This window comes from Raphanus sativus, chromosome 4 (assembly GCF_000801105.2).
Source record: "Raphanus sativus cultivar WK10039 chromosome 4, ASM80110v3, whole genome shotgun sequence".
In the NCBI taxonomy this organism is placed as follows: Eukaryota; Viridiplantae; Streptophyta; class Magnoliopsida; order Brassicales; family Brassicaceae; genus Raphanus; species Raphanus sativus.
The window spans coordinates 42,949,853-42,966,978 of record NC_079514.1 but is presented as its reverse complement, the minus strand read 5'-3'; the positions used below and the strand labels follow the sequence as shown (position 1 = coordinate 42,966,978).

Genomic DNA, 17,126 nt, shown 5'->3' with positions numbered 1-17,126 from the left:
CCATTTTCTTATGAAATTCTGAAATTATTCCACCATTCTGAAAGTTACGATTAGACGGTTCAATGAAAACTGACTTATATTCCTCTGTTTTCAGCTGTTTTGTAGCATTTGTTTCTTTGGCTTTTAAGCATAAAGAAAGTTGCTAGTATTAATACTACAGTATTATATTGAGAGGTTGCTCAGTTGCTGAAGGGATTTATTGTGTATGGTTCGCTCGATGATGGCAGATTCAATCTCGTAAATCGCGAAGCTTGGAAAGACTAAAGAGACATGAAGTGGAAGTGGAAGTGGAAGTGAAAGAGAAGATGACAGGCGCGTCAGACGCCGTTGGATGTTTGTCCCCGTCGGTTGCGATGCCTTCACGTCACAAGACTAGCCAGCGAAAACCAGCTCACATTCGCACGTGTAGAAGCTGCTGACATGCGTGAATATGAGTCATTTAATGTTAAATCACTTCCCTGAAACATTGACTCGGTTCATGATGTGCTTGAAAGATCGAAAGGGTGGCTTTCACGTCACGATCAGAATATTTCAGGGCATCAGCGGGGTGAAATTCACTACTCTGATAATTACCTTTTTAAAAATATCTCAAAAATTATATTCTCTCCGTTTCACAAAAATACATATTTTAGAAAAAAAAAATGGTTTCAGAAAATTTATTTTTTATACTTTCAATGCACTTTTTATTAACTAATAATGATTAGTTATAAACTTCAAAAATTAATTGTATTTATTTTTATTGGTTTAAAATAATGGAAAATAGATAATCACAAAATATGCATTTAATACTTATATTTAATACGTTTTATTAATATGTATGAAAAAATCTAAAACATATAACATTTTGAAACATGAGTATCCAATTTAGGTTTTAAAAAAGAAGTATATCCAAATTTCCCCAAATAAGCAACTTCAGGTATTTACTTGTTCACCCCACCCCCAAACTAAATATTCTCCGGACACGACATATCAAAAGTGTTTGACAGTGCCACTTCTCATTTTTGCATGTTTAAAGATTTTATTTGTCTTGAAATATATCCATGTTTTCGAACGATTATTTAGTATCATTTATGTCCTATTAAAAACTTGACAAACTAAAAATCTATTATGTGTGATATGTAAAATTGACCATCTCCTTAAGCCTAGATAGTCACTAACTAAAATATACTTATCACTTAATTTTATATTATATCTAAATAATTACTTTAATCATAATATCTTTTGATATCTTTTCATTTTAGATATACATAAAAATTCAACAAATTTTTTGAAAAAAAAATTAACAAGATCTCAGTACTTAAAATTTGATGTAATTTTTTCATATAATTTCATAATAAATACTAAAATATTTTTATAAATTAATTTATTCTATCATTTACAAAACAAGAATAATAATTCTATCACATTTTTATTTATTTTATATTCACAGTCTTTCAGATTAAAATAATTATTATACTTAATTACCTAAATATTATAAAATTATATTAAATTGATATAATAATATATTTTTATAATTATCTTAAAATAATATAGTATGTTAGTAAACAGGTATCACATAATAAATTATATAATAAATCTCTACAAATTAACATATCTTAAACTTACATATATAACAATATATTATCTAAACTAAATAAACATAAAAATTGCTAAAAGGTAATCCAGACTTTGAAGTGGAGGTAATAATTTAACATAAATTAAATACAAATTAATTTCAAAATATTTTGTTCAATGTATATGTTGAATCCTTTAATAATAAATATATGTGATGGTTTGAAACAAACGATTAATTACGACATATAAACTATAAAATTATTGTTTTTATCATAATTATATAAATATTTAAATATATAATTAATGTCAATATATACCACTAATGATGTAAAATAAATACCTATAAATATATATAAATAAAATGAAACATCTGCGCGGTTGCACGGATCATAGTCTAGTGTATTACTCCCTCTGTTTCTTAAAGTTACATATTCTAGAAAAAAATTGTTTTAAAAAGATTTATTTTTTACATTTTCAATGCATGTGTTATTATATAATTGCAAACTTCAAAAAATTTAATTGCACTTATTAATTTTTTATTGGCTTAAGAAAGATAAACACAATAAATTATGCAAATTTAATATGTTTTATTAAAATGTGTGAAAAATGTAGAATATGTAACTTAAAAAAAGGGAAGGGGTATTAAAGAAAGTGATGTAGTATTATTATAGGGATAAAAGCATATTAAAGATAGATGGAATCGCTGTTACATACCTTTAAAAAACTCTGGATTATATTTCAGTAAAGAAAGGGATAATCTCTGGATTCAGTTATGATTTGACCATGCTTAATAAAGGTTTTAACATAATCAGTTTTTTCATTTCCATGGCTTGTTAAATGTTGGACAGTTTATTATTTAATGTGATTCATTATTGTGTCGGATTAGTTTTTATTTATCCGGATTCCACACATTATGTTATGTATACATAAATAGTACTCCAGTACTATCCCTTACAAGTTTCATAGTCTACAAAAGGTCGTTTGCTTTTATTATCTTCTTAATTCCATATTATATACTACATGGTATATAAAACAAATATTCAACCAATGTGATAAAAACAAGGAGTTATAGATATAATGATTGGGGAACAACTTTGAGAGAAAATTCTCAATGTATATACAATTCTATATATACACGATTTTGGTTATAACGTTTGGAAAACATATTTAATCTACGGGAAACATATGTAAACAATTTAAAACATATTACCAAAAGTGATGCTTTCGAAGTATTTCGAGAGTTATCTCTTTTTTTTTCTCCGAGAGTTATCTCAATCGGACGGATGCAAGGAATTTATAATCGAAGACATTACTAAGGCAACGGAGCTTAAGATAATTACTTTGTAGTTCATAAATAGATGATGTTTAGGCTATATAGATGAAACTATTAGGTTTTCTTTTTCTTTGTTTTTTGCATGAAGTCGAATTATGTTTGCCAAGATCAAGATAAACATATATACGTCATAAACATAACTATTAACCATGATAACCAGCTGAGTCAATACGTCAAGACCAGTCCTCTTTTCAACATGGTTCTTTCCATTTTATTTTTAAGGATTCCTAACTTCTTATGATTGATTCTACAGTATATTTTTTGATCCCCAATGGTCTGTTTCGACTTGGTTTTCTAAATAAAATTAGGCGCGTTTATGAATGAAACTGAGATGCTTGTGGTGGCTCTGTAGAAAGTTTATTTCCAAATAATCTACACATATTTGGATTAATCAGAATTCTTGATGAAATTTGGAAGATTCGTGGTGGTAAATCAAAAACTAGCTATATTAGTAGTATATCATTAAGTATTCAAGATAAAATGCGAATTCATTCAGTATATTGCTAGTGTAATTAGCAGTCATAGTAGTTAGGAAGAGAGAGATTGATAGTTTAATGCGTGTATTGACCGCATGGGAAGAACCGAAGAAGAGAGAGTTGTAGGTTGAATCTGAAACCAGAACGTGTGGGCGTGACTCTTCTCTTTCCCACCCATCCCCCGCGGATCCCGCTGACACTCGACCCGGTCCGACATGATCCGGGTGGGTGGACATCGAATTAGCCACTCGCATCTCACTTTATTTGTCTTCACTTGCTATCCATTTAGGAGGGGGCATGTGGCTCTGAAACCCATGTTACGGTTTTGAAATTAACTACAGTACTTTTATAATACAGCCATAATACACTTGGATCATGACTCACTATCACTAAAGCCTAATTAACATGCTACGTGACCATTTTTTGTAGTTATCGAGAAATTTTGAACAACAAGATCTTTTGGACTGTTCTGTGTATAATCTCTTAGCTCAATTAATTGCATATGCTCATTAATGTCGTACCTTGCTTGGACTTCCTCTTCCCTTTCTGTATCTAGAGATTGTGTTTTGTTAAATTGAGATAGATATGTTCTGATCTTATAAAAGATGAGTTGTAATCTATTTTGACTAAACTTTTCAAGAACTCAGAAGACATGAATTCACTATCTAAGCGGTTTACTTAAATTCATGAAGTTGAAAAACTCCATAAACCCTATTTAACCTTTTTTGTGCAACAAAACCCATTTAACCATGCTATAAATATACAACTCTATTTAGTTGCTTATTTTTTCTTGAGTTAAAGTTAAGGGAACATTAGTTATTACATATTGTTGTCAATTATACTTGCAAATGAAGAGACACAATTAAGCCAAATACTCTGTTTGTTTCATAATAATTCTCATTCTATTTTTTTTGTTACACGGAAAATATCACTTTAAAAATCCAATGTAAATTATACTTATTTTCAGCTGAAAATTAATTGTAAACTGCATTAATTTTATAAATAATTTTATTTATTTCAAATATTATTAACCAGAAAATATAACTAATAACAATTTACATATATTTATGTTACTTTTTAATATATGTGAAAAATATAAAAGTAACACTTATTTAGAAATAGAGAGTATATTTTTAAGATTTAGTTTTTCTTAAACTATACCATGTAGCCAATGAACGGAGTTTGTAGCTTATTTGATTTGTATTAATATTTTTATGTATAAACTATAAGAGGATTATAAATAAGATGTATTTTCTTAAAGTAAATATTATTTTTCTAAATTTGGAAATGCCATAAAAATGCTGCCGATCATAATCTGGAAATTTTGTACATGTAATAAATATATGTTTTTTTTTCTCAGTGCATTCTCAATATATGGAAAATTTAGAGTTACTAGTGGACATGGAAGCTTAATGGTTGATTAAAGTGTAATTTTAGGTGAGAGCTAAGAGATAAGGATGGACATTATACTTTAGATAAAGACAAACACAGCTCAATGCTTTTTTAGGTACCCAATATCTTTCAAATATATTACGTATATCCACGTCGTAATTTGTCATACATTCAGCTCTTTTTTTTAAATGTGAACTTTATCATATATTTATATATGTGTCGACGGAAAAGAACTCTGGCTTAAGGACGTATAGCGATCAAATTTTTAGAATACTAAACTCGCAATAGACAATTCTTTATTGTTTAGTGCTGATGAGAGACAAAAAACATAGACTCATAGTCTTCTATTAAATTATTTATAACAGAATATTACTAATTTCATTTTATAACCTATATTATACACAACCTAATCAATCAAATTGTTGTTTGTCATTACCTTAAACATTATTGGTAATTATTTTTCTTCTCTAAACCATCGTTCGTAAAAATAATTGCACACCTTTCGTATTTTTCTTTCAAGAGTTAGTTTTCCCCTTTTAATTCATCTACATAAGAATGTAACCACTGAAATAATTGTTCATATATTATGTGAAAAGAAAATTTTGTTTGGAAAGTATGAGAAATGAAAAAAAAGTATGAAAATGGGAAAGGTATAAGGTTTAAAAGGATGGACCAAGGCCGTTGTCATGTGATCGACAGCGATTTAGTATAAATTATCATTTATCATTTATTTTCTTTTGAAACGAACATATGCCTCGAGAACTTGGTGCCAAAATGTCAACGATTCTCTTAACAGCAACTTAAGCATCAAAGCACGACGTCTTTAGAGTATTTAATTAAGTAATTAGAAAATAATATATTTATATGTTGTGGGGGCGTTGATCAGTTCTTAATTTCTTATTTAATGATCAGTGGAAGAAATATTAGCCCATTTAACGGATAAATGTTACTATAAGGTTACTCTCTTTTTTGTGGTTAAAATACAAGGTTAATTTCGATTTTCAGATTCTTTAAAACTGAATCTAGAATGTGAAAAGGAGATATTAAAAGTAAAAGTTATAAATCTACGACGACTAGTATTTTAAGTATATATAATCAAATTCAGCATAAACTTTTACTTGTATATATGATTCAAATGTATATTTATCGTTATAATTTTAAAAACTGAAAATATAAATTATATTAAGATATATATACTATATTATATACAGAAAAAGGATAGACCAAAATTTATCCATAAGATCACAAGTTGATTTTCTTATAGAAACGGATAAATAGAGCAAAGTAATTTTAGAGAGTGACCTTATGTAGTTATGTTACCTTGAATTTAGAATGTGAAGTTGGTAAAATACATTTTACAGTAACAATGTGATCTCAATTTATATATAAATTATCTTCTTTTTTTGGGGTGGGGGAGGGGCGGGGCTCCGACATGTAAGGAAGTGAAAGTTTTGTTATTATAATCATGCAAAAATTTGATAATATGCAACACAATGATTGCATTTGATTTCGCTTTAAACCCCTTAAATTAACGAATATGCATAGGACGAAATAAGAAATTAAAAAGTAAGTTCGAAAACGAAAATAACAATAATATATGTAGACGAAGTGAACTAATAACTAGCTTTCTAGTTTCACAAATAACATACCTTTTCTTTGGCTTGTTATTTAAGATTGATCAACGAATCAACGTACACGAACGCCTTCATTTGATAATTACATAAAATGTCCCGTTATATATGATATCTATGTACTTTTTGATTTTATTGTCAAAAATCATTAATTTGTTTATTGTCACTTATAATATTACTGATGACATTCCATTCGCAAAGCAAGCCAGCATATTTTTTTTGTTAAAATAAGCAAGGCAATAGACGTCTATGATCAATGAAAAATTATTATTAAACACTGGTCTTTGACTCTTTGATGTTTAATTCACATTTTAATTATGTAGTTGCTTGATTGGCTATAACCAATTAGTTCCTTGGATTATCTTTAATTTTTTACTTTTTTACTTTTCATAGAACAAAGCTTTTTTTATTGAACTAAAAATTGTAGAACCCGAGCTGTTTTCAAACATCAATTTACACATCCAGTTTTTAGAATCTTGAAAAATGTCCATGAATTTTATCTATATATGATCATCACGATCATCCTATGACAATCTATATACCTTGTATTTGAGCCACACACTTACAATTCAAAATAATTATTTTCTCAAAAAAATCAAAATAATTATGTATAAAAAAATATTTCGAAAATCAACTCTCAATTGTTGTCAAGTTGAAAAAAAACTCTTTAACTTTAATTAGTATATTAGGTTGCACGGAAGCTTCATCGGATGTCCGCTTCCCGCTTCGGAATCGGAATTGAAATCGGAATCTTGTGGAAGCTTACGGAATCTCGCTTCCAAAACGTTTCAAAAATATTCTCTTTAAAAACACGTTAGAAGCTTACAATTTCGTTTTGGAATCACGCTTCCATTTTATTTTAAAACCCATTATCATAATTCATAAAAATAAAAATTCATAGTTTTTAGTTTATATAAAATCCAAATTTTAATAGTAATGAACTAAAGAGAATAGAAATATACAAATATTAAAACTAATACTATAAATTATCTTTATGCATTGATGTTTCTATTAAAGATATAACATATATTCAAATATATTATGTCAATAAATTTATGAAGTTTTAAAATAATTAATATCACAATTTATTTTAAACTTAATTTATGTTTATTTTTATAGTTTTAATATGAAATCATTTCAAAATTATTATAAATTAATAAATGCTTTATTTTAAGTTTAAATCATATGATTTTTAGTCCTAAATTATATAAATATTTCTTATATTTTAATATATATACATATATATGTATATATGGATATATGCTTCCAACACGTACCCGCTTCCTAAATTTTTTAAAAATTGGGGAATTTTCAAAAATACCACTTTCAAGATACCATTATTCATCTTTACCACCACTAAACACACATTTTCAATAATACCTTATTTATTAAAATGGTAAAGACTCTTATATCTTTGTTTTTATATGTTTTTCAAAATTCTAATCCCAAATTCTAATTCCTAAACCTCCAATTCTAAACCCTAAACCCAAAATCTTCAACTCTAAACCCTAAACCCTAAACTATATACCCTAAATTCAATATCCTAAACCCTAAACCCTAAAGTCTAAACTATAAACCCTAAATCCTTAACTCTAAACCCTAAATCTTAAACTCTAAACCCTAAACTATATACCTTAAACCCTAAAACATCAAATCTAAACCCTAAATCCTAAACCTTTAAATGTAGACCCTTCATTAAAAGTAGTGGTAAAAGTGGTTAGTGTAAACATGAAAAGTGGTACTATGGAAATGGTATTTTTGACAATTTCTCTTAAAAATTTCGCTTTTGCGCTTCCATACGCTTCCGCTTCCACGTACCCGATTCCGTTTCTATGTAACGTAATACACTCCAATAATAAAACCTAACTCGCACACATGTCCGAAAAATACCTAAACCCTAACAACTCATTAAGTTTTATGGCCAGACTCATACTGTATAGCTCATGAAATCCATTATTAGTGTTAGTAAAACTAAACTGGCTTAAGAATAGGCCCAGAATCTAGGCCCAATGATATGTAGGACGACATGGATGAGTAACTTGTCACAGACATCAACAAGCGCAGCAGAGTCCTCTTATTGCACCTCCCTGTCGGACTTGTGTATTTACTTTTACGTCTTTGAGTCGACAAAAAAAAAAATCCCACGGTAACAGGCCTAGCGAGAAAAAGACCGATGTAAAATATGAAGATGGCATAATATAGGGTAACATATATATATATATTCGCATTATAGGTGAAAAAAGTACAGCAAAAGAATAAGGGAAAACACAATACTATAGGTGAATGTTAGAAAAGTCCTATGATACTCTGAGAAAACTAAAACTTATTGAGTAGTAATTTAATTTTGCTAACAAAGAAGGGAGATATATCTATTAAAGCCAAACTCATCTAGACATAGACCGAGACGGCGAGTCATCTGTAGCTGCTGGCGGAGGAGATCCTTGTCTATGTAGGAGCTCATGTGCTAATGCTTCAAGGTCACTGTTTCCACCACCGAGCCCTACGGTTGCGGAAGAAGTTGACAATGATCCCCCGTATTGGTGACGTGGATCACCGAATCTTCGTTGTTGTGTTGCCCATGACGAAGGAGACGCTGCTTGATTGAAGGCAGAAGCTAAGTCATATGTTGAAGGTAGTGGTGAGACTGATGGAGGTAAATCTGTTATGGAAAGTGGTGGAGGAGTACTGAAGAAGAGCGGTTGTGATTGGTGGTGTTGTGGAGGTGGTGGTGGTGGTCGCGTTTGCGGTTGAGGTAGCTCTAGGGAGGCCAAATGGGCTTGTATGTAGGAGACTTCTGCCTGTAGATTCACCACCTATATACATTTTATGACTTAAAATTGTCAATGTATATTGAGAAGCATGGAATTATTTTAAAAAATAGACGAGGATGAGATTATATAATGGCTTGACAATTTATTATCAACAAAATACGGTTGATATGGTTAATGAAATACCCTTGTTTTAGGTTTTTATATGCTTAGCGGGATAATCTAACCAAATCCTAAAATAATTACTTACATTTTAAAAGAAAAATCCTTTTTAATGTAATTTTCAGTTCCCTATAAACTTTTGGCTAATTAACTTTTTATTCACTTTAGTTAACTTATCGATCAGAAACGGAATGAATGCATGTTCGATCCTTAAGGTTGTTTAGACCAAAATATGCAAAATACTAACGTAGAAAGTAAATAACAAAATGACACGCATCTTATAGATTCATCCCCTTATTTCATGAGATAAAGACATGGAGTTAAAGAAACTGATAAATTAAATATATAGAAAACGATTTATAGTGAGAAAATATTGGTATATACGTATTAAGACAGAAAATTGCTCAGTTCAAAAAAAGACAAAATTGTACCCCGACCATCTCCAGAAAATCAGCCAAAAACTCCATATTCTTGCAATGGGACTTGTCGACGACCGTATCATTTTTATTTAGTTACTCAGTACATTAATTATTTCAAAATTTTCAATAGTAAATTAACCAGACAACCATGCCTTTTTGTCCTTTATACTCAAAGTAGAAGATTACAAACCAAGAAACCTTGAGGAAATGACAAACTCTCGGAAATATCAAACGAGATCATTTCACACAAACAGATTTCTCATACTTAAAACAAGTTTTCATGAGTTTAAAACTATTCCCAAACGAAACCGAAGTTTGCTACTTTTGAAAAGAAAAAAAAAAGAAAAGCGTAACTGTCATCGAAATAAGTTGTTGTTAGTTTAATTCAATTAGCATGTATCACATGCAGTATAGATAGTGATCTCCAACTATCTTTGTAATTCTAATAACAAAAGGGTTAATTAGTCACCTGTTGCTGAAGAGCAAAGATGTGAGCGACGCAACCATAGATAGGGTCCCTTATCCGAGCCTGAGCTTCATAGCAAATGGTTACAACTGCGTCGGACCGTCGATGAACCGGTATGTGTAATAGAAGTTTTGAGACGTTGCTGGCTCCGAAAACCTTATGCACCGCCGCAAAATAAGCTGAGCCTTGCTCAGAGTCGAAGTACGGTGCGAATATACAACCCGGAACACACTTTCTCCTCAAAAACTTACAAGCACCACATGGCCCACCACCCCCACTTCCTCCACCACAACCACCACCTCCCATGGCGGTGACTGTGTTTCCACCGCCGCTCATGACGTCCCTGCGTTTAACGAGTTTTTGATTTTGCTGAGAAAACAATATGGATTTTATATTTGGTGTTGTAGAAGAAGAGAGGAGGATTGAGAAAATAGGAGAATTAGGGTTTCGTAAATAAGACATCATATATAGAAGAAAGTCTTTAAAGCCACGCGACGACAAAGCTATAAACGATCTCTCTCTCTCTCTCTTTTCTCTTTCTCTCTCAAATTTAGTTGTTTGCGTGAAGCAAACATGCGATAAGCTCTTCTATTATTGATTCTAATAACCTTTAATCACCTAATTATTATATTTGTAAATTAAAACGAGAAATAAAAAGAGAGAACGGTTTTATTATCTATCTCTCCGGAAAGTGAAACATCTCGTGGTTAATATTTAATTAAAGAATTTTCGGTTTCCGTAAAATCCTTAGCAAACAATTATATACACATATATATAATATATATATATATATATTATATATATGTGTATATAATTGTTTGCTAAGGATTTTACGGAAACCGAAAATTCTTTAATTAAGATTTTTGGTTTTGATTTCCATAAAGTTCTTAGCAAATAATTATATACGTATATATAGTATATACATATACATTAAGAGATTAGTCATAAAAACCAAGCAATAATCATGCTCTAAGAAAATAAAGTTCTGCTCCCTCTTTATTGATGTGAATGTTTTTTTGTCATCTAATTGATGTGAATGTGAATTGTGAATTTGAGATATCTCATGATTTTATTGTTTTAATGTAAGATAAATTTTATACATATTTTTAAACTATCACTGAGTGCCAAATAAATTAGGTAATAAAATATTTCTTATTTTTTACAATTTTAACCATAATGAAAATAGTTAATTTATCCCATTTTTTATTTCTCCTAAGTTTGATTGGTATAATGAAAAATAAGTTGCGAGGAGGTTAAGACGCCAGCTCTTGATTGTTTTCTTAAAGATTATATTTTCCAAAATTTGTGGTTATAGGAATCAAAATTCAAAAGCAAACGTAATTGATGAGACCTTTTTAAGTAAATGGAAAACATGTTTTCATCAATTAATTAAATTAGTTACCGTAATTAGAATGCGTCGATTGAAAGCTTATCTTTCAAAATAAAAAGGGCATCACCTATGTTAAATAATTTATTGCCATATATGGAAGTATTATGTTGTTTTCATTATAGTAATTCACGTTTTCTATCAATAATACCGAAAATAAAGGTATGATACAATTTTCATGGATACGATTTCGATTAGAAACGAGTGAATTGGATTAATTTTATGGAAAGTGTATTCAATTTAAGATTTGTATTAAAATGATAAATTTATATAAATCTTTGTAACTTGTAATGTAATTTATAATACAGTATTATATAAAAAATATTTTTAATACTAATTTCAAGAGATTTGTTAGGTGGTAAGAGCATCCACATTGATATGTTCACAGAGGTGTTCTCATTATTTAAATTAAGAGCATCTCTAACATTTTCTTACATTTGCCTCTATAATAGCATAGAGAGTCAAATTCACTCCATCCATACTCTATTTTTCTTTCTCACTACAAGAAAAATGGGTTTTGATAGCAGTCGAGGATAGCGTTTTTTGCGTTTCTGCTATGGTTGATATACATCTTAATTATAGATAGCGTTTTTATATTTGGAAACGCTACGATTGAGTAATAAATTTAAGAACGCTATGATAGAATATTTTTAATAGCACATAATTAAAAACGTTATGTTTACCGTTTTAAATCCCTAAACCCTAAACGAGTTTGTAAACCCTAAACTCTAAAAACAAACTTTAAACTCTAATATTCTAACATCAAATCTTAAATTTAACCTAAAATATCAAATATAAACTCAAAAGTTATTTCTTTTTCAAAAATTAATTTCAAAATCTCAATACCTAAACTTTTTAACCATACTCAACCTCCATTTTAAACTCATAACTTTAATCTGAACTCTAAATGAAAACTTTTCAAACTTAAATCTAATTCTTAAAATAAATTCAAATTTATTTTCAAATTTTAACTTAAAATCGTAAATCAATACCCCAAACCTTTAACCCTCAAACCCTATATATAGCATACTCCAAATTAATCATATACCCTAAACTTTACAAAAAATCTTACAATTCTAATATTTTTATTATTTAAACCTACAATTATAATATTAAGTAAATTATCAACCACAAAATAAAAAATAACTATGAGATATACTACACATTAAAAAAAACAGAGAGTAAAAATCTTAACCAATGGGAGAAGCCAGTTTAGAAGGGTGAGGATAACTAAACTGTTAATCTCCACCGTTTGATAAACTTCAATCTAACGGATACAATTATTATTTATTCTTTATTCTTTTTGTTTTCCAAGTCACGACGTTTGCTTTTCTTCTGGTAGATCTCAATTTTAATTATCATCTCTGTAATCTCTTCTCACATTCCTCTGCAATCTCATCTCATAAATCTCTCTTAACGTTCTCTGCAATCCTTTTCCTTCTGGTGAAGCTCCTCACATCCTCCTTTTGAAATCGTCACTCGTGACCACAACACCACCACCGACACCACCACCATCTCCATCCGACACCACCACCACTCGTCACCAACATCGCCGTCTGATACCATCGACCTCTCTTTCTCTATGTGTCTGTCTCTGTCTCTCTGTCTCTCTCTCTCTGATTTTGTTATGATTTTGGTACAGATAACAGAGGAGGTATGGCGTTGTGGTGTTAGATAGTCATGTCACTTAGGTGAACGGGATGAGCTTGCCGTGATGAATGCGGCAGAGACAACGACTCGTTAGATCTGAAGAAGCTGTGGTGTGAAGATGGCAGAAGTTAGGGGTCGTGGTGTGGAGATGGAGCCAAGCACGAAGAAGATAGAGGTGGTGTGAAGATGGGAGATGGAAGAAGAAGAACAGAGAGGTGGGGGAGGAGCCGAGAAAGAAGAAGAACAAAGAGGTGGTGGTTGCGGCTCTATTAGGTTTAGACATTGTAGGTTTAATTTTTTTTTTTGGTTTAGCTTGGTTTAGTTTTTTTGGTTTAGCTTGGTTTAGTTTTTTTGGGTTTAGCTTGGTTTAGTTTGTATACCGGTTAACTAATTTTGATTTATAAAGTTTTTTAAATATTTTTATTTGTATTTTTTGTTTTTTTTATTTTTTTTTTAATTTTTAATAATGCAGACAATAACAGAAAAAATATGTTATTGAAAAATATTTAATTGCATATACAAAAGTGCTATAATATATAACAATAAGATAGCACTACGAAAAACCGCTATCTAATGTGTCTGACCTACTATCACGGGCGATGATACAGCGTTCCTAAAACCGCTATTATATCGTTAGATAGCGTTTTTCGTCCGCTAATAAAACCCATTTTTCTTGTAGTGTCTAAAATATAAATTGTTATTTTTCTATAAATAGAGAAAAAATTAGCAATTCTCTATTTTTATTTTATAAATAGAGCTTTCTATTATAGAAAAATATATTGGAGTAAAATTCACTTTTATTATGCAGTTCTTCTATTTTAGAGAAAAAATAGAAAAATACATTGAAAATGGTTTATAAATAATTGTAAAGTAAAAGAGATTGTCATATGAACTGCTCTTCTTTGAGAACAGCTCCAAAATTATGGATTACAAAAACTACACATGTCTTCTAAGTAATGGTTTGTTTAAAAGAAAACTTAAAAAATATTATTTGAGAGACTTATATGTGTTCTAAATCTACCAATGTTGATGTAATTCTAATGAGAAAAAGTTCTAATGAAAATTTTCATTAAAAACTCAATCCTCATAATTTTAGAGAGAATTTTAAAAACTCAATCCTCATAATTTTAGACAGAATTTGGAAAGTCAAGCTAAAATTGTAGCTTTCATAATTCACTCAAAACTATATAAAACTTGTTGAATTTTTTTAAAAAAATATTATTAGAATACATTTGTTATAAATGAAACAAAATATAATATCAGTACCAATGAAATGAGTGACGTCACTCTTGACAGGGGTCCTACGCGCCGTTCCCTTCGAAAGTTTATAGTAAATATTTTTATTTTATATGTTAGTTTGTCGTGAATTCTGATGGTAAGGACGATATATTTTTTTATTTCCTAATTATAGTGTTAAAGAAATGAAGCTTACGTCGGTAACTTTTAAAGATGTTCAATGACTATGAACGTATCCACCAACAAATTACAAGCTCTTCGAGAGTTCTATATAACAGTTCCAATATTAATCCATCGATATAGTTTAGAATCGCCGAGTTGGGAATGATTTCAACCTACTAAACATGTGGAAAACTACAATCCTAAAATTTCTCTATATATATATATATATATATATTTGAAATATGCATGATCACGAAAAGACAGTTCGTGCATCCTAAATTATACTTCCTCCGTTTCATTTTATTTGTCGTTCTAGACTTTTTCACACATATTAATAAAACATATGATTTTATATATTTCGAAGATAAAAACACAATTACCTATACATCTAACCACATTTTAACCAATAGAAAAATAAATTGGAGAATTTTATTAATAAATTTTGCATTGAAATTGTAAAACGACACTTATTTTGAAACGAAAAATTTTCCCTAAAACGACACATAATCTGAAACCGAGAGAGTACCATTTAAAGTGATTGATTAGTTAAGAACATTGTCGAGTTATAAATAGCGTAATAAATTAAAATGAGCTGATGTAGGAAGCGGAAGTGACATGATACCTCAAATCTTGGGGATGTACAAAAAGAGTTTGACATCTTTTTTTTGGGGTCAAATTCTTTTTTTTTTTAGTCTAACATCTTCGACTTCGATAGACCAAACACTTTTAATTCACAAGTTTTTTTTTCTTTTTTTTTTGACAAAAAAATAGAAATTTAATTCACTAGATTCGTGCATAGGTTTTTTCTTTATAGCTCTATAGTCTATATATAGCATATGTTGTATAAATTTGTTTTTGTTTTCGTAATTCTACATATTATGCTAACATTGATCAATTCCCTTTTGTTCCTCTTGTAGATGAAACGGTTTCTCCTACTCGTGCAGGCAAACCCTATAATTCGCTTATCATAATGCTCTAATCGATTCTGGTAAAGAAAATATGGATTATATCTTGATTATAAAATTTAACAGACGTAATTAAACAAATTATATATACGCACATGCGTTATTTTACTCATATACTGTGGCTTGATACCCCGTTTATTCCTTTGAACTCCAAAGTCCACTGGTCAATATCTACTGAAAAATATAGTAGAAAATGATATTGTGTCGCCAATAAACAAGGCAAAACGATTGACTTAAGAGTTTAAGTGGGAGCTGATGGTACAAATATACTATACTAATCTTTTAGTGGTGCTTATTCTAATAAATGATCAAATAAACTCTAGCAGGGGTATTTTAACAGGTTGGTCACTTGCAGCAACTATAAATGTGTACTTGTGTGTTTTCTAATTGTGAAGGTCAATTGTTTGGTATTGAAAAAATTTCATTTTGAAATTTTTATGACTTGAAACAGTTTGCAACTATATCTTGGAAGCCACATCAAAATATATACATGTAGCATACTCCATATCCATACTACTCAGCTTTAGCCTTCCGTTCCACCAAAAACGGGACACATATATGGACGCTTAAATTAGCACAGGAACTGAAAGCCTAGCTATTACAGCTGAAAAGTATTTATACATATATATAAATTGAAAAGTATTTGATTTAGTTTAAAGCTTCCACGTTTATGTTAACGTGAAGTGAGGCCAACCACTTAGTCAAATTAGTGGTTTGCCATTTATCAAAAAAAAATAGTGGTTTGCCTCCGTATTCACAAACTGATGACCAGAACTGTATCTGAGAATTTGGGAACTTGAAACATTTTTAAAGAATTTTAGTAAAAAACAATTTCTTCAAAATTTTGGGACCAATATCTATGTAAAAAGTCTCCGAAATTTTTGGTTACTAAAACTATTTTTTTATTTGTCTATGCCCAGATTTGACCATGTTGATGACAAATGATCCTGCGAAATTTCGTTGGCTATAGAGATACGTTCCAATGTTACCTCTGTATAATAAAGATCATATCTACTTGAGTAATCTCTGTTATTTGTTGACTACAGAGATACCCTCCAACGTTATAGGTTCACATTTATTTTTTTGCGTATTTTTAACTTTACGGCAAAAAAAAAAATTCTCCAAAGTCGAAAGATGGTCTTAAAATTACATTTACTTTCAGATTTTAATATGATTAGTTGTATTAGAGTATTTCTAACTCAAATTTATTTTTTTCTAAAATGAAGTAAAATGATATAAAGTAAGAAATGTTTAAATCCGACTCTATATTTCACTCTATTTTGTATTTTACTTCATAAATAGAATAATCAAATTTTTGTTTACTTACTATTCTATTATAGAGTAAATAATAAAGTAGAATTGGAATACTTTTACTCCATAATTATTTTTACTCTAATTTGGAATAGAAAATGGAAATTTAAGTTGAAGATGTTCTTATAACTAAATTATACAAACACAATCCCAAAATTATTGTAGCTTGTTTTTATAACCACAAAAACAAAAAAAAAACTCACGCACATGCATG

The 17,126-nt window shown here is 29.5% G+C and overlaps 1 protein-coding gene and 1 long non-coding RNA gene across 2 annotated transcripts; one reads left to right on the top strand and one right to left on the bottom strand.

Moving 5' to 3' along the window:
* Positions 1–8,604: 8,604 nt before the first annotated feature.
* On the bottom strand, positions 8,605–10,807 carry LOC108852512 (LOB domain-containing protein 18-like). Its single transcript, XM_018626018.2, has 2 exons — positions 10,205–10,807; positions 8,605–9,199 (listed from the first exon to the last, which is right to left on the bottom strand). Exons 1-2 carry the CDS (start codon positions 10,664–10,666, stop codon positions 8,771–8,773), a joined length of 891 nt encoding a protein of 296 aa, XP_018481520.2. The 5' UTR covers positions 10,667–10,807; the 3' UTR covers positions 8,605–8,770.
* A 1,962-nt stretch (positions 10,808–12,769) lies between these two features.
* LOC108836175 (uncharacterized) lies at positions 12,770–13,655 on the top strand. The gene is made up of 2 exons (XR_001947080.2): positions 12,770–13,142; positions 13,231–13,655. It is a non-coding gene; the product is annotated as an uncharacterized LOC108836175 (long non-coding RNA).
* The last annotated feature ends 3,471 nt before the right edge of the window (positions 13,656–17,126 follow it).